The following is a 17,851-nucleotide window of genomic DNA, read 5'->3' on the forward strand; positions in this document are numbered from 1 at the left end:
ATACATCATTCAATTCACTGAATATTGATAATGCTATCTCACCTATTTAGACTACTTACACCTATTCTCAGAAGTTTTTCTGCCAAACTATTTAGATTGACCTAAAGTCATGTTTTTCTGTACAATACAGAAGAAAGCAGACAATTGTACCAGACAATCTGTGCAATTTAATTTATCAGTAATACTGCAGTATTGCATACAATTCACTGAAAACTGTGTACTACTGCACTGGTTTACAATAAATAAAAAAAAATTAACTGACTCCATGAAACTAAAAGGGAATTAAAAGCCTGTATATCAGAGAATAAACTCTGCCTCTGAAATACTGTAATTCTTACACTCTAATGCTTAAGGGAAGAAAGTATTCTAGAGGAAACACAATAATTGATGTAAAAAAAGTCACAGCTTGGTATCTTCCAAGTGAAAAACATTAAATCAAAATACATGTTTTTACCCTGCCAAAAAACAAAGCATTTTTATCTTAAGACTGAAAATCTTCCTGTCTTTTGTTCTCTGAACATTCAATTTATTCCCATCTAGCTCTAAGCAGACAGGACTTATGATGATGTTGTTTTAAGGAACTGGAGGAGTACTAGATCTCAATAAAGATTACAGATCAAATGAAGGATAACTCCAAAGCATTGTGTCTGCATAGATAAATAAACCTGTTAACTTCTTTTATTTATACTGCAACCTCAACTAATCCAACTACAATAATCAGAACAGCAAGGGCTCCAGAATCAGACATGAACAAAAGGCTTCTTATACCTCTCCCAGCCGAACTTCTACGGGTACATATGCACCACGCATACACATCTTTTGAGACCTTTTCATGTACTCACGAAAGGAGGAAGCCCTGAACAAGTAGTGTGCTGAGGGGACTCCAAACACAGGTACCAGGCATCCCTGTTCCAGTCATACAGTACATCGGGAGAAAGCAACACCAGCCAGAAGAAAGTAACACGTGGGCAAAAATCTCCAGTGAGGACCTACACCGGGACAGAAGCCAACTCTGTGCCACCCACAGCTCAGAGACCAGGAGGAGTCGGGACCCAGACGTACGGCTGGGCCGAGCTTTGCGGCCCCGGGCAACCGCGAGTGGATATCCCCGCGGCAGCAAGTGCGCGAAGTGGCAGAGAGGAGTCCCTCCCGACCCCGGACAGCCCTAGTAGGGGCGGGAGAAGGGCCCCGGCACCGACGGCCGCTTTTGTTTTCCAAGGAGATCGGCACAGATCCATCGGCTGCGCCCGCTCTGGGTCGACACCGAGCACTCGTCCCGGGGGAGAGCTCGCTACCGGCAGTGGGGGCAGGAAGCCGGTCCGGTCCTCCCTACCTCTTTTCGGCCTGGGGAAGCTCTCGTGCAGGTGAAAGATGACTTTCTCCACGAAGTGCTGAATGTTGCTGTGCTCAGGACCTCTGACAAACACCATCCAGTCGTGCGTGAAGCCCTCCACGGTGGGTTTCTTCCTCACCTGGGCTCGGTGTCCCAGCTCCAGCTTCACCTGGACGGCGCACTGCGGGGAAGAGGCGGGGAACGCCCGGTGAACGCCCGGTGAACCGGAGATGGTGCGGGCAGCCAGGGGGAACGGCCCCACCGCGGGCGACGCGGGGACACAGGGACTCAGCGGTGCCATAAACACGGCAGAGGGGCGTGGGGGTAAGAACAGAAAGGCACCGCTGCAACAACAAAAAACGGCCCTACAGGCGAGGGCGCAAAACAGCTCTCGTTGCCACCGGGAGGCCACCCGGGGGCCACTGTCAGGGACGCCCCGTCCTCCCCTCGACGCCTCCGCGCTCGCTTCCCCCGGTGCGGCGGCAGGACCGCGGCTCCCTCCAAGTGCGTGCGCGCGCCGCGCCGCCGCCAGGAGTAGCGGGAGGCAGGGAAAGCAGCACGCGAGGAGAAATTCCCGGTCACGTCAACCCCTTCCCGGCGGCGGGCGCCTGGCAGCGCCGGGAGGAGGGGCGGGAGAGACCCGTGGTGCTCACTCACCGAGCCAGCCATGCCTGGGGCGCCGGTTCCGCTGGGGCTCTCGCTGCCGTCCCCCACCCCCACCGCGCAGCCCTAATTCATGAGGACGTGGAGGAGATGGCGGGCGCGCAGAGAAGCGGCGGGCGGGAGGCGGGCATCCTCTGCTTCGCTGCTCCCGCCGGCTGCGGTGGGGGCCGCTGGCTCCGGCTCGCCGCGCTCCCGCTACCTTTCCCCGCTCTCGCGCTCCCGCTCCCCGCGCCGCGCCCGCTGCAGCCCCGGCGCTCGCCCCAGCCCCGCCAGCCAACGTAGCGCCCGCCACGCATGCGTTCCGGACTGACACCGCGCGGGGGACACGGCCGGGGGGCGGCACCAGGGCGCCGCGATAGCCAATAACGTGCGAGCTCCTCCGCCTGGCCCCGCCCCCGCCCCACCTCCCTTAAAGTAACAGGTTGTGGGGCTGGGCCGGGAGTGGGACAGCCCCGCCCGGCGGGATTCCGGCGGGATTCCGGCGGGCGGCCGGGGCTTGGGGCCCGGCGGATGGGGTAGCCTCTAGTGGAAGGACTCCCCGCGCCAAGGGTACACTGAAAGCAGGAGTTTCCGACTCCCCAAACCTCCGCCTCTACTTCATGTATGTCCCAAACAAACGTTTTTGAAAAGCCGCCGATAAAACCTCCTGGAAAAACAGAGAAAGCGGGACAGGAAGGGAATGCCCGATTTACACAGGGATGGCAGGTGATGATGGGCAGGCAGGAAACGACAAACGGGATTTTTTAACACTTATTTGCAGCACCAGCTGCTGCTTCTGTTAGTAACGTCCTGAGAGTCCCTGGAAACACGGTTACCACCCCAACCACTTCCATATCCCTTCCATAACACGCGAGATAACGTGCAGATTCATGCCACGGGAATATGCCATTGAGGAGCTGGAATTGATTTACCGTGAATGTCTAAATCATGGTGCTGACGTCCGTGAGATGAGTATTTTACAACAGCCATGCAATTGTCAAAAATTGCCTGCGTTAACTTTTGGGACCCTGAAAACCCGTTTATTCTGTTCGGTAATTATATTTGTGACACTGTTTGTGATGACAATGATAGCGCGGTGACGGGACACTCAGCACAGCGATCCCTTCGGCGAGCAGCACGAGCACACACCAAAGGTACCTCCCGAGGCCTTCCAGGTGTCACCAAGAGATGGCGCGCGGAGCCCTCGCGATAATGTCCTCATTTGACCTCTCCCGAAGGCCACGATTCCTTTCTCTCTTTTCACTTTGTGCATAAGAAACGCACATTGTCGAAATTCTAGCATGATTTAATAATTCCTTCGAAACTACTGAGCTGCACCTATTCTTACAAAAGTTGTAAGCCCTAATCAATGAAATCAGTACTAATAACTTGAAAGAATGAATACAATTTGTAATAATTCCACAAGTTACAACATGAAATGTATTAACATCAACCCCTCATGTATATGAATATCCAGGTTTTAAAATTGTGATATGCAGATCTAAAATTTCATGTGTCTTCTAATAATCTTTCATTGGTAAAGGCAGCAAGTATAGGAACTCCTGCTGAGTCCGTAAACCCATCAAAGCTGATTCTGGTAACTTTAAAACTTTGTCCTTGAGTAAGGACATGTTTGGAAGTAAGGACAGTGAGGCTGGACCACTACTGTGCTTAATGCAGTGGGCTTCCAGCTGTCAGAACCCATCTGAAGAGAGCATCATCTCACTAACTTGGGCTTCTACTGGAAGGAACAGAGCTGGATAATCTTCTGGTATTCTTCTATACTGACTTTCATTTTTTATGTATTTAGACAAAATTAATTTTCCTCTTGGCTTAGAACAGGACTGAATCAATACAAGATATTTTCCTATATCGCATATTGATGTCACAGTGGAAATGCTTCTATTACTTAACTTCATTTATGCTGCCTTTTTAGCTACTTAATGGAGACCACTCAGTTGAGTAATCATTACTTAGAAATATCTGCTGAGTCAGGCTCAAATTTGGAAAAGAAAATGAAGTTGTTTAACATTTGTCGGTTGTGACACAATGTTGATAAAATTTCACAAATTCCAAATACAATCTTTGGCTGACAGGAGTGAAATCAAAGAATGATCTTGAGTTGTTAAGTGACAAACTGGTGCAATTATTTTCTTCATTTTGTATTAGCAGTTAAAATAAACATTCTTTGATCTCATTATAGCAGATGGATGCAATTACGTGCATATGGAAGTGCAAAGACCCTGACCCAAAGAAATACAGAGTTATAAAGGGGAAGGGATTTTCTGCAAGTAGAAAATTGTTTTCTACTTTAAGCAGCACTTTCTAGTGCTCCTTAAACAAGGTTTACCATGGAATAATTACTCAGCTGCTGGAAAATTAAAGCCATTTGGGTTATGTTCTTAGAGGTATTTAACTACCTAAAGGTTCATGTAATCAACTCCTGCAATGCTAAAAATGCTTGTGCATTTTATGTGTGCTGAAATAACTGGTACAGCTGTAGGCTTCCCAGGAGGCAACCTGCGTTCAAACACCTTCAGATATACCTGCATCTGGCATGTGATGCACAGATCTATGATTTAGATGGAACATGAGTCAAAATTTCTGCTCAGTATACAACTAACTGTATATTGAGTTAGATGTAGATGTGTAACTGTAGATGTGTTAGTGCAGCACTGCATCTGACCTAACAGGAGCTGTGTTTCATAGCTACATATGTACATACACACACACACACACACACACACACACATATATATATATGGTCATTCCACACGCAGCTGAAAGGAATTGCTGCCTTTCTGTACTATTTCCTTACACAAGGCAGATATGTCTTGTGCCACAAAAAAACCCGAGACTGTTTCCCAGCTTGGACACACTGAATTGTCTTCAGTGCTTCAAACACAGCTGTTTTAAATTTCTATTTGAAGTTCAAACTTTGTGACCCAAATATATTGACTGACTTTTACATTGGCCCTGTTTTCAAATGTTTCAAAAACACAACTAACTGAAAAAGCTAATATTACTGGCTACAAAGGAAACCACAGTGCCTTTAAAAAATATCATCAGTCTGAATTTCTCTGTTTTTGAGATCTTTTAATTCCCTTATGCAATCAGTATAAAAAAATCATAACCAATTCCTGATCCAAGCCAGATACTTTGATTACAATGGTCTGAATCACAGCCAAAACTTAAAATGAGCCTACAGCTGATCTTACACATACAACAAGAAGTATGTCTAAGTTGTTTTGTAATGCCACCTGGCTACCAGGAACCAGTGGCAGAATATTCTCTCTGGATTGGCTTTCTTTGGTTAGCGACATAGGTTGAACAAATGGCAAGTAGCCTTGGCCAAGTGTAGGCCTATTTTGAACTTTTATTGGCTTGTCCATTTCTAATCACAAAACAAACAGAAAATAAGCACTTTAGCTGGTAACATATTAAATCCCTTACCAACAGAAAGGATCTTCAAGAGGAAGGGCTGCATGATTTAGAAAACAATATAAAATAGTTTATAACTCACCACCAGTCACCTCAGTGGGACATAGTAAAGACAAAAGATAAATGCAAAAGGGGAGTCTTGGATGTGCACAATATTACAGTATAAAAGGTTAGAAAAATCTGGTTTAAAGGCCTCTAGGGATGTATAAGGAAATTTGTTCAGAGTGGAAAAGTCTTGTTGAAAGACTTACAAGAAGTACTTAGGTTTTTATTTCCTAACAATGGCAGAGCTCCTAGAGGAAATACTCCTGTTAGTCAAAGAAATAAAGTCAAATTCTGTATTCTGTTTAGACCTGTGTAATGACTAAGTTCAGAGAACTTGTTTGGGATTTGCACAACCATAGCCAGGACAGTGTGATCATATGTGCAAGGGAGCTGTTAGGGAGTAACTCCACTGAAATCAGTATTCTCAGTTCTTAGCCTGATTGGAAATCTCCCCATTGGAAATCAGCCAAAGAGTGTAAAAGAATTATGTGATCGTCCGCACTCTGCATCAGATTCTTGTGTTGGCCACTGTATTAGTTATGTAAGTCAACCATTACTCAAGATAAGAGTTTATGCATATGATCACTATGTCTTGGTCATAAAATACCTGTGTTATGCTATAGCTTGTTATCAGAAAGGTACAAGAGTACACTACCCTCACACTTTCAATTGTAAGAAAAAACTTCTTTATTCCCAGTATCATTAGAAAATAAGTGAGAAGCTGGAATGGCTTAACATCATCTTGGTGAGAAACTCATGTGGAAAAGCAGAATTTTTTATCAGTGATAAGTACTCATATAACCGCTGGGTCTTAGCTGTCCTCATCTTTAATGAAGTCATGATTACACCCTCACTGTGATTCAGGAAGTTGTTTTATCCCAACTTCATGGATGGCGAATTAAACAAGGAGAGACCAAATGCCTTAACAGAGAACAACCAAATAAGGCAAGAAGTGGTGAAAGCAGTTAAACACTGTGAGGAAAAAGTCTGACACTGAAAAAAATGGAAAAAAAATAAGAAATAGAAAAAAGCATGTAAGCAAATGTAGCATTGGAGAACAGAGAAACTGAAATTCACAGCTAGCTCAACAATCAAAAAGAATGCTTTACCAGATGTGGAATTTGAAAGGACATTGCAAAATTTAAGGAATATATTACATACATATTTGCAGAAGTCTGGCCTCAGGATCTTGGTAGCTTCATTTAAGAAATCTAAACAGAAATCATATGAATGAGAAATAGCAACTTTCACATATGAGAAAGTTGTAAAGCAAGGTTGCTCAACATATGGGAGTCAGCCAGTAATCACAACACTGGGAGGAAGATGGAGGTAATTTTTATGAAGGCATAGAGGAGAACAAAAAAGAATTAAGATGGTAAAAATGTTTTTCCAGCTGCAGGAGAGTGATCAGGGAATCTGCCGTCTATACATTCTGACTTGCCATCCAGGTTTCGGATGCCCTTCCATGTAAGCTCTGTGTGGTCCACTGAATTCAATAGATTTTAGTAGTACAGCAACTGCACTCCATTTACACTCCTCCTAATAGTAGGCACTCTTCAATGAACAATGGATTTCCTATCAGAATACTTTGTATCACCATATGACATCAATTCCAGACAATTTTCCATATATTTACAATCTCAAATAAAAACTACTTGGCTCTCCAAAACATACAAATGCAAGAAGCATGTTTTCTTGACTTACTACCATTTCCGCCTTCCAATGCTCTGCTGCCTCTTTTTTCACCCATTCTCCATTTATCTGTTCCTCATGCAGCATATTTTAAACTGATCAAAACTATCAATTTTATCTGCTTCAGATTGCAAATACGTACAAATATGTGTGGGAAGGGGAGAGGGGAGGGAGGAGAAATATATATATATATATATATGTATATATATATACACACACACACAAATGGAGAGAGAGAGCAATAGTTTCCTAGAGCAAGTAACTCCTGCTTGGAGTTTACTTGAAGTGTTTATCACCTGCTCACACTAGTGATGTTTGGACCCATCATCAGACAGAGGTATTAGGAATGCTGGATTCAAGATACTGCATCTTTTCAAGTCACATTATCTGCCATTAGCAGGATCCATTCATACCTGTGTGCACTTTGTGGCACTATGCTTGAGTTGTATACTGTTTCAAAAGTATTCCCATCTCACAGGACATAAACTGTTACAGAGTATCTTGGAATAAGGGAGCGATTTCTTTCTAGTATTGTGGCTGCTGCTGCCACTGATTTAGCACAGATTGATGCTCCTGCTGCAATCAGATCTAGTTGTATGGAGTAGTATGCAACCTAATGTTATCATTCCACTGGCTATTGGTTTTTGTTCATACACACATAAATGGAAGGGCTTTGTATGATCCATGAGCCCAAGACAGAGAGCTGATGCCAAACTCTTTCTATCCCTTTAAAAACTCTCTGCTACTTGCTACAATCAATGGGAAACTGAAATGCTCCAACAGTCTTTGCCAGGAATATGTCTTAAACTTTCTACATTACCCTTCAGAAAAGCAAGTGCTGTACAGTTACAGGCAGCCAAGCAATGCTATGGGCCTTGCTTGCACTAATACAAAGGGAGTTTTTATTTATGAACAGTTACAGGATAAAGTTAAGTATGGCATTTCAAGCCTAATCTTTGAGTTGCAGAGTATTCCCTGGTGAGGGCTAAGCAACTTTCACTTCTATCTTAACAGCCTTTGAGGATACAAATCAAGGACTTTTCTCTCATTTTTACTCTCAAACTGAATTTGCATTGAAGTCCATGGAAGTTCTGCGTGTGTGGAGTGATGACCCTTCATAGCTGACTACTGTTTGCAGTGAAACCAGCTGCATCTCCAGATTGCATGCATTTAAAATAAGCCTTCATTTTAGTAATAAAGGCTAAAAACATAGTTGACTAGACCCATTTGCTAAAACTGCATTTTATTATGAGGCTTAAGAGATTTATAATAAACATATTTAAATAGTGGCTGGCTTTGCTGCTATTGATTTCTGCAATGTATTCTTAACTGTAACTTGCCTCATTCCTTTCCTTCATTATTAAAGCTAGAATTGCTTTCTGGCTTGGATAAAATCCCATGTAAGAAATGAGATATGCAGATTAGACCATTATCAGTGCTATTACTGCATGATTTTCATTTGGATAGTAACTTTCACTGGGAGACTTCACAGCACATTACAAATGCTGCCAAAAGTACCTTCTGGCGTTTCCTGGAGAGCATTACCAGTGCATCACCCCTCATGGGATGACTGTCTAAAACAACTTAGAATAGCCTAGAAGAAGTGTAACTGGAGCCAGGGACTCCTGTTTTTCTCTGGGAAGAAAGTTCACAGACCAAAGAATAAGGTAGTTTTCATGGATTTGCTAACCCTTTCAAAAACTTATGTTACATGAACCGGAGGGTGGTAAGCCTATTTGACAGCCCAATCCAAGCAAGGTGAATCCTACTTTTATTGTTTTCTGTATAACAGATAGGCCACATTAAGACCAGCAGGAAGCTGTGTTGGAAACACCTCCCAGAGGTGTCAAATCAAATTTCTTTCACATTTGAATAGGGAAAGCAGATTTTTCAGCATACTCTGCAGCTGATATGAACTTCTTTTAATCCAGCCTAATTATGACTTTGGCACTGATGCTGCCATTGTAACCCCCAAGTATTTCTTTTACTCTAACAAACTTGAAAGCTGGGGGCAACACTTCTGGCAACTACAGAAAACATATCACAGTTTGTCAGCCAGGCTCTTTAAGACCTGTAAGATGAAAGGCAATCAAAAGCAATATCTAAGCCAGCAGTGCCCTGGCAGCCAGGAGGGCCAACCGTGTCCTGGGGGCATCAGGCAAAGCCAGTCAGGGGAGGGGATTGTCCCGCTCTGCTCTGCACTGGTGAAGACTCACCTTGAATATTGTGTGCAGTTTTGGACACAACAATGTAAGAAAGATATTAAGCTCTTAGAGAGCATTCAATGGAGGGCCATGAAGATGGTGAAGGGCCTTGAGGGGAAGCTGTATGAGAAGTGGTTGAGGTCACTTGGTCTGTTCAGCTGCAGAAGAGGAGACTGAGGGGAGCCCTCATTGCAGTCACAACTTCCTCATGAGGGGAAGCAGAGGGAAAGACACTGATCTCTTCCCTGTGGTGATCAATGACCAGAGGGAATGGCCTGAAGGTGTGTCAGGGGAGGTTTAGGTTGGATATTAGAAAAATGTTCTACACGCAGAGGGTGGCTGGATGCTGGAACAGGGAAGTAGTCATAGCACCAAGCCTAGGAGAGTTCAAGAAGTGTTTGGATGATACTCTCAAGCACATGACTCTTGGGGATGGTACGGTGCAGGGCTAGGAATTGATCTTGATGATCCTTGTGCGTCTCTTCCAACTCAACATATTCTGTTATTCTGTGATCTGTGAATTTAAGTATGTCCTTTAAGAGATATCTTCTGCTTTTTTCCTGCTTCTGAGATATCAGGATAGAAAAATACATTATTTAAACAGACTGAGACCATAGGACAGTACCTGGTTTCCCAAAGAAGAGATGGGTTCCTTTAGTCCCAAGCCATGACTGAATCTCTGGAGCTACCAAAAGCCCTTTGTGAGAGTGTTTGTGTTATGTACAGTCAATGTTCTCATATCTCAATGTCCTTGCATGAGCCGCATGAAACTCAGGGCTTAGGAACACTGCTGGCAATTAAGCACCACAGTTAATCCAGAGAATGAATGTGATATCCCTGATGTCCTGACACCTCTGGTGAAGTGTTCCTCAAAGCAAGATGCCTCATAGCATCAACATGCTCAGAACTGTCAGCACCAAAATATTCCAAATGACTATATGCTCCTTTACCCTCAAGAGATCTCACTGTAATTTTTATCAAATTGAAAGCCATTGTGGCTACTGTTCATTTGGTCAACAGCAGATTTGGCACTGTACTCAGGACTAGGGTTCCCTCTCCAGGGCATAACACGGAGCTTACACACAACTAGAGAAGTTTCCTTGGATAGGATGCTATTGAGACACATTACACCTGTCTGGGCAAGCTCTGCGACATGGCAGTTACAAAAGGAAAAGCTGCTTGGCTAAAAGGCTATGTGGCACTGAACAAAAATAGTCTCTATCAAAGTGGGGGGAAAAAGTGTAACAGAACAGCAAAGAAGCACACCAAATGCATCCACACTCCAAGTATTTACCCAGTGCAAGAGTGGATGTGGTGGCAATGAGGACTGATTCATTCTCTGCCCCAGCAGCACGCGCAGGATAGACCTGACAAACTGTACTGTGAGTCATGCAGAAGATGTTGTTACCCAGGAATCAGCGATCTTGAACAGGCCATGTTTGCTCTATCGGGCCTTACACTTTATGTCAGAGAAGCTCATTTGTTATTAATGTAATCTGTAATTTACATAATCTCTGTGAAAGGCAATGTGTATGTGGATCAAGGAGTGAAATGTATGGATCCTGACTGGAAGACTATTGTATATGGAAGAGTCAGAGACCCACATTTCAGCTGACCTGAGAAGGTGCAGGGCTGTGCTGCACTATGCTGTGTTGCATGTCCAGCATGGCCTTCAAGCCTGCGTTATGATGCACAAGTCCCTTGGACAAACTCATCCAGCATGTTTTAACTGAGGAGCCTGCAGGCAGCTCCCACTCATCACTGGCAATTACATCATCTCCCTGGCCTTGCCTATATCGAAAGTCCTGCACGAATTCTCATACAAACATCCCTTATGAACAGAGTTTTCTTGTAAGAAAATTCAGTAGTAGCTACAACAGCCGAAAAAGGAGGAACCTCTTTTCACATATGGGATCAGTGCAGCATGCTGTCAGAGACTGAAATGGCTAATGATTTATGCATTCTAGGAGACTTTTGCAGGCTTTTGACTTGCATGATACCGCTGATGAGCAGTCGGGCCCCTCCCTCCCTCCAGTGCTGAAGGTGTGAAGCCCTGAAAAGGCAAGAAGCCGAGCTCGCAGGCTTTTGACTGTTGATACATCTGATGAGCAATCAGGCCCCTCCCTCCCTAAAGGCGGGAACCCGGCGAGACACCAAAAAAAACTCAGCACAGACCCAGGAGTTGTTGGAGGCTCGAGGCATGGCCCGTGATATAATAACTCATAACTTCTTAGAGTATGGGGGCTTCCCCCCTTCACCCCCAGCAGATCAAGGCCACCACTTCAACTGACAGACATGGAAGCATCGCTGGACCCTGTGGGCAGTGACTATATACATCTGTCCACTCTCAGCTTTTCTTTCCCTTACTCTCCCTTGCTCTTATCCTGCCTTTCTCTCCCCTATGCATTTTCTTTCCCTCCCCAAAGGTTATCTCTGTGTCACATTGTTGTATGACAGCACCCAAACTGCTAGCATGCCTGTTAATACAGAATTGTTAAAATAAATCTCGTCAATATATGTTTTCAAACACCGATTATTTAGTGTCGTTTCGCTTTAATCCACCCCAAAGGAATTATTGATAAAACCTGGGTTACCCCCTCCGCCCCCTTTTTCCTGGGGCGGGACGTAACACATGCCATGGGAAAATACATCTGGGGTCCTGAATGCAGAATTCCCACTATCTGAAGGGATACAAGTCTTATTTGATATCTACATTCCTCTTGCTGTTGTATCAGCTATTTTATTAAGACATCTGCTGCTGAGACATTCTTACCGAGACTCAGAAAGCCCCCAAACTGCCTCTTTCTGCCACCTCGCCCCCCCACTCCCTGGTACAGAATGCAGTCAGACACCCCATTCACACCCTCCACTATTGGAAAAATACTTGGCTGTGTAACTTTTTCACTGAGTCAAACTTAATGTGAGGGGGGAAACCACAGTAAAATTCCCACAACAAATGCCCTGTATTCCCTGCATGTTAAGATCTCAAAACCATAAAGACATTCATGTCCATCAGAAGTCTTTCTGTTTATGTTTCCAAGCAAAACTAGAATAGCAAAAAATGACCTGGTTTATAGTACAGCCTCTCTCCTCTCCATTCAGCTTTTATTTCTGTAGTCTGACTGAATAATGATGATCTCCTAACTATTCAAATATATAGCCATCAATATTTATTTATAAAACACCATCAAAAATTTCTAAACATATTTAAAATTCAGTGAATTCATAGACTAACTCAACAGGTTCTGGGTCTACCTATCACTTAGGTTACCAAGCAGCATAGCACAGGCCCAAGCCACTTCAGACAGCAGTGTATGTCCTACTATGTCTCAAGAACTAAACAGGGAATATGAGGCCCAAAGTATCTCAAAATACGTCAATAACAAACAAGCCTGTCAATAGAGAGCTGTTGTTAGACGAAACAGAGCATGAAATAGGAAGGAGACTGGACACTGCCTTTGGATTCATGTCATTGCCTATGGTCACCTAGAGATGGACTGAAATACACCCCCATGAAAGGTCCTACAGGTTCTTTTAACTGATTTTCAGATTCTGCAGCTTCAGCAGCAATGAGCTGTGAGAGCCCATCTTGGGTAGAGGGTACTGAGTCAAAAGCCACCTCACAAATACTTGTATGTCCTGTTTACAAAGAGTTGCCATTGAGAGACCATGGATAAAGAAAGCAGTCTGCATGACTGCATGGGATGTGATTGATTTTCACTTTTTGTGTACACATGTAGGCAGCTGAAGAGAATACAGTTTTGATCTCTGAGTCACTTCTGGACTTTTTGTGGCTCTTGAAGTTTCAGGGCATGGTTTTCCACTAATTCAATGAAGGCAGGGGTAGGACTCTTTAGATGCCATAAACTGCCTATGGCTTTAGTTGGTGAAGCTGGAAACAACATGTTCCTTATCTTTTTAAATGAATAAAAGTATTAGATGGTCTTGCCTACATTTACTTTTGTCTCCTATTTGTCAGCATTCTACTACTTTCAGCTCAGGGTAGAAAACCTTGAGGTAGAGAATTATCTAACCCTTTTCAAACAAATTCCTTTCAAAATATTTGTGATTTTCTCAGAAGATATTCTTACTGATAGCCATTCTTATGTTAAATGTGCCTTGTAGAAGTTGCCTATTACTTTGATGTTCAAGAAGTGATGTTTTGCATTAAAATAACTATTGAGAATACAGCCTCTTTTGTCACTGCCACATGGTTACCTCTTGGTAACATAGCAGTTACCAAAATACATCTGAACTGAGCTTAAACTCTTCTTCTCTCTTTGAGAAAGTGTAGACTTGGGGATCTTTTCCAACCTAATTGATTCTCTGATAACATGCAGCAACCAGAACATCATTTATTTTTGGTGTCCAGGGTCTTCCTGATGTCCCTGCAGCTTGATCGATGACTGCTAGTCAAAGCACTTAGGAGGCTGAAGGCACTCACTCTGCGGTAATTTTGAAGGTGATAAAAATTTGTTTTCTTTCCTGCTTAGGGGAATGAATTCCCTTATCTTTGTCGAGACACGATAAACGCTCCTCCTCATCCCGCAGCTCCCCTCGCCCCGCCGCGCCTGCGCTGCCCGCCACGCAGGCGGCCTGGGCGCGGGGGGCGGCCGCTTCCTGCCGGGGTGCGGCGGAGCGGTGCCTGGTGGCTGTGCGGGGCGTGCAGCGAGGCGGGCCGGGCTGAGCCGAGTTCAGCCGAGCAGAGGTGAGGGGCCGGAGCGGCGGGAGGCGGCTGTGCTGCCGGTCCGGGGCCGCCAGTAGGGCGGAGGCGGAGGGCGCGGAGCAAGGGCCGGAGCTCCGCCGCCCCTGCATGGGCGCGGGTACCGATCAGCTGCGTCAAGGCCAGCAGCGGAGTAAAGGCAGCTACCGCTGCTGCCCTGTGTGAGCCGGTGTTATTTGTTTTAGTTTGGCTTGGTTTTAATTTAAAGCTGGTGGTTTTGAGGTTCCATGAAGTGCCGTGTACGTCGCACGGGAGCGGGGGGGGAGGGGCGGGTGTTGGCAGGTGTGCTCGCTGCGCTGGTTTGGTTGGACCACAGTTTCAAATCGAAAGTCCTTAAAAATGAGCCAAAGGCAATATATGTATGGGAAATGTGGTCTCAGTGCTTCCTGCGATCGTGTTCTGTTGTTTAGCTTAGCTTACCTTGACGTAATTACTTTGGGTGAACTGGTATGGAGCAGATCTGAAGGTGTAATACCATAACAGCCCTTCTCTCGTTCAATTGCATTAGCAGTGCTTGTCCTTCTTATCATCAGGATGGTTTATTAGATTTGCATGGCAAGGTTTCGGCAGAGAGGAGGCTGTAGGAGTGGCTTTTGTGAGAAGCTGCCAGAAGCTTCCCTCATATCCAACAGTCGGCTCCAGGACGGACCTACCTCTGAGCCTGCCAGTGATGGTGACAGCACCTCTGGGATAATGTGTTTAAGAAGGAGAAAAACTGCTGCATAACAGCAGGCCGAGGAGAGAAGTGAGAATATGCACCAAGGTGCAGAAGGAGGGGAAGAGGTGCTCCAGGTGCTGGAGCAGAGATTCCCCTTGCAGCCCATGGTGAAGACCATGGTAAAGTAGGTTGTGTGTCTTGCAGCCCATAGAGGTCTGTGATGAAGCAGGTATCCACCTGCAGTCAATAGAGTAGCCCACGCTGGAGCGGTTGGATACCCAAAGGAGGCTGAGACCTCGTGGAGAGGAGCCCACACTGGAGCAAGCTCATGGCAGGTTTTGTGGTTCCATGGAGACAGAAGCCCACACTGGAGTAGGTTTTCTGGCAAGATTAGGGACCCCTTGGGGGACCCATGCTGGGGCAGTTTGTTCCTGAAGGACAGTACCCTGTGGAAGGGACCTACATAAACTGCTTCAGCATCTTATGAAGAACTGCAGACTTGTGGGAGGGATCCCATGCTGGATCTGGGGAAGAGTGGGACTACCACCTCATTTCCTGACACCCTACTCCATTCAGGGCAAAGAAGTAGAGAAGTTAGTAGTGAGTGAAGTTGACCCAGGAGGAAGGGAGGGGTAGGGGTAATGTGTTTCTAGGTTTGTTCTTATTTCTTATCATTCTACTCAGACTTCATTTGTTAAAATTAATTTCCTTGGACTTGAGTCTGTTTTGCCTATGATGGTAATTTCTGAGGGATATTCCTGTCCTTTTTACTACACACAAGCCTTTCATCATAGCTTTTCCCCTTTTCCAGTTGAGAAGGGAGGGTGATAGAGCAGCTTGGTAGGCACCTTGCAGTAAACCAAGCTCAACTCTCGACAGATGCTTATCATTCACATTGATTATGATGGGAATACAAGCCAGGCTTCCTTTCCCTTTCCAATACCTTGTATTTTCTTTCTTTATCCTGTGTGCATGTGTTCGGTGATTTCTTTGGGGTGGATGTTTTTTGCCTGCGTGGTTGATGATGTATCATATCCCTGAGTCAGATGGGACCCGCAATCATTAAGGTTGGAAAAGACCTCCAAGATCATCAAGTCCAACTTTTGACCAAACACCACTATGTCAACTAAACAGTAGCCCAAAGTGCCACATCCAGTCATTTCTTCAGGGATGGTGACTCCACCACTTCCATCCTTGTAGGTTTTCAAGACTTCTCTGGATTTGGCATAAAGCAAGATGATCTAATCAGACCAGTTTTGATGAGAGGATTAGACTAGAAGATCTCCAGAGATCTTTGTTCCTAAACTGTCTGATTCAGTGATTCTTATTAGGAATAATAAGCACAGATATGGATTTACCAAGGAAAAATTATTCCTGACCAACCTGATTGCCTTTAATAAATGATAATTGGATTTGCAGGCAAAGGTAGGTGTCATTTACCTCCATTTGAACAAGGCTTTCAACGCTGTCTTTCACCCTGTTTGTGTGTCAAAGATAGGATATATGTCTGCCCTAGGCACGGACTAGAGGAACAGGGTGATGGGACCCTCAGGAATTTCAACCATGACAGATGCTGTGTCTTGGCCCAACCCTTACAGTATGGACTGGGGATGGGCTGTGTGAGGAGCAATTCTGCAGAGATGGCCATGGGCCCTGGCAGGCATTACCCTGGCCTGTGTGCCCCCAGGCTGTTGCCCCAGAGCTCTGTTAGGGTGGGGTGGAGGTATGTTTACAGTAAACTGAAATATCTGAATATTTTCTGTGGCCATGAGTTTCACTGGTGTGCAACAAACTGAGTCCTGATTTCTCTTCAGTTCTTGTGTGCTTATGGGTACCTGCATATTCTAACTCACAGAGAAAGTTTTCATGTCAACTGTTCCAGCCCCTAACTGCAATTGTCATTTGCGGTCTCCCAGGTGAGTGTTTTGTTTGTTTTGCTTCTGGTTTTGCAGGAAATGATGGAAAAATTGTGGATAATTTTGCATTTTAAATCATATTTTAGAGACAGTGGACACTCCACTTGAGCTGTCCCATTTTCAAGTCAACGAGATGTATTTAAAATGCTTTCAGAGTACATACAGGCTGTGCCATATGGAACAGTATATTTGCTGCATCTTTAAGAAATGTCCGTCGCCCATTCTTTGTGCAAGATCAGTGAGTATTCAGCCTTTATTGGGTTTAAGCCCAAAAGGCAAAGTGATATGGTAGACTTTGGAGGGGGAAGAAAATGGTTTAGTGCTTGCATCTGTTTTTAAGTACAGCATAAATCTTGTAATTTTTTTTTCTGGGAAATAGCATGCTGTCTTTCCTAGTCCTAAGTAAATTTTTTTGATCTCTCTTGCAGGGTGAAATTTAGTGTCATATGACAGAGCCAAAATGCTGGATGACATCAAGAAGCGATTTGAATTTCCTAATGCAGTTGTTCAGTCACAGGTAATTTTTTAAAAGCATTAAACAAATGAAGTTGTCTATGGAAGCATTTGTTCCAATGCCTACTGTCTAACTGTGAAATGTAATAAGGGAGACTTCTGGGGCGTGTCTTCTTTTTCTTTTTTTTGTTTGCTCTGGAGTTGGAAACCCAGGGTATTCTTAAGCTGCAAACAAATTCTAATTGCCTTCTCTGTGTAATCCAAACATTGGACATAATTTCTCATCACTATAAAGTCTCTTCAGGAAAATCAGAAACTTTCCATGACTGGATGTTTGAGTAGGACCAAATGGTTTTTAGTGACCCTGTGATCTCAAGAGAAGCCAGAAATTACAAGATGTCATGTGTGGGGCTGAAGTACTTGGCAGTACTTTATAGAACTGTCTTTAGAACTGATTTGTTTTCTTCCTGTGTGATGAGAACTGATGAACTACTCCAGTCTTGTCACTCATCAAAGAATAACCGTATACAGCTCAAAAGACCAGCCCCTTTATCATCAGATCCATCTGTTGGCTCCTGAGCATGTTCACCTGAAATTCTCATGTGTAAAAAGTGTTTATCATAGTATTTTTAATGGACAGGAAGGAGTAATAGAATTAATAGACTTTGGTCAAAAAATACACCTTCCTTGCTTTGGCCATCTCTCATTTCAGTGTTAAAAATTTATCTCTTCTTCTGTAAGTTC

At 44.4% G+C, this 17,851-nt stretch overlaps 2 protein-coding genes across 5 annotated transcripts in view; one reads left to right on the plus strand and one right to left on the minus strand.

Moving 5' to 3' along the window:
• Positions 1–2,226, minus strand: part of MLLT3 (MLLT3, super elongation complex subunit) — a 117,908-nt gene extending 115,682 nt beyond the window's left edge. For all 4 annotated transcript variants that reach the window (XM_027635087.1, XM_027635086.1, XM_027635084.1 and 1 more), the window contains exons 1-2: positions 1,991–2,226; positions 1,334–1,514 (exon numbers count right to left, since the gene is read on the minus strand). In XM_027635087.1, coding sequence (XP_027490888.1) covers positions 1,334–1,514; positions 1,991–2,002 — 193 coding nt within the window. In that variant the 5' untranslated portion in view covers positions 2,003–2,226. The remainder of the gene's footprint in view (positions 1–1,333; positions 1,515–1,990) is intronic.
• An 11,749-nt stretch (positions 2,227–13,975) lies between these two features.
• The window catches only part of FOCAD (focadhesin), a 92,327-nt gene continuing 88,451 nt past the window's right edge, over positions 13,976–17,851 (plus strand). Inside the window, exons 1-2 of the mRNA XM_027634639.1 lie at positions 13,976–14,065; positions 17,083–17,171. Of these exons, the coding sequence (XP_027490440.1) occupies positions 17,115–17,171 (57 nt within the window). The 5' untranslated portion in view covers positions 13,976–14,065; positions 17,083–17,114. The remainder of the gene's footprint in view (positions 14,066–17,082; positions 17,172–17,851) is intronic.

Source organism: Corapipo altera, unplaced genomic scaffold, assembly GCF_003945725.1.
Source record: "Corapipo altera isolate COAL_440 unplaced genomic scaffold, ASM394572v1 61411, whole genome shotgun sequence".
In the NCBI taxonomy this organism is placed as follows: Eukaryota; Metazoa; Chordata; class Aves; order Passeriformes; family Pipridae; genus Corapipo; species Corapipo altera.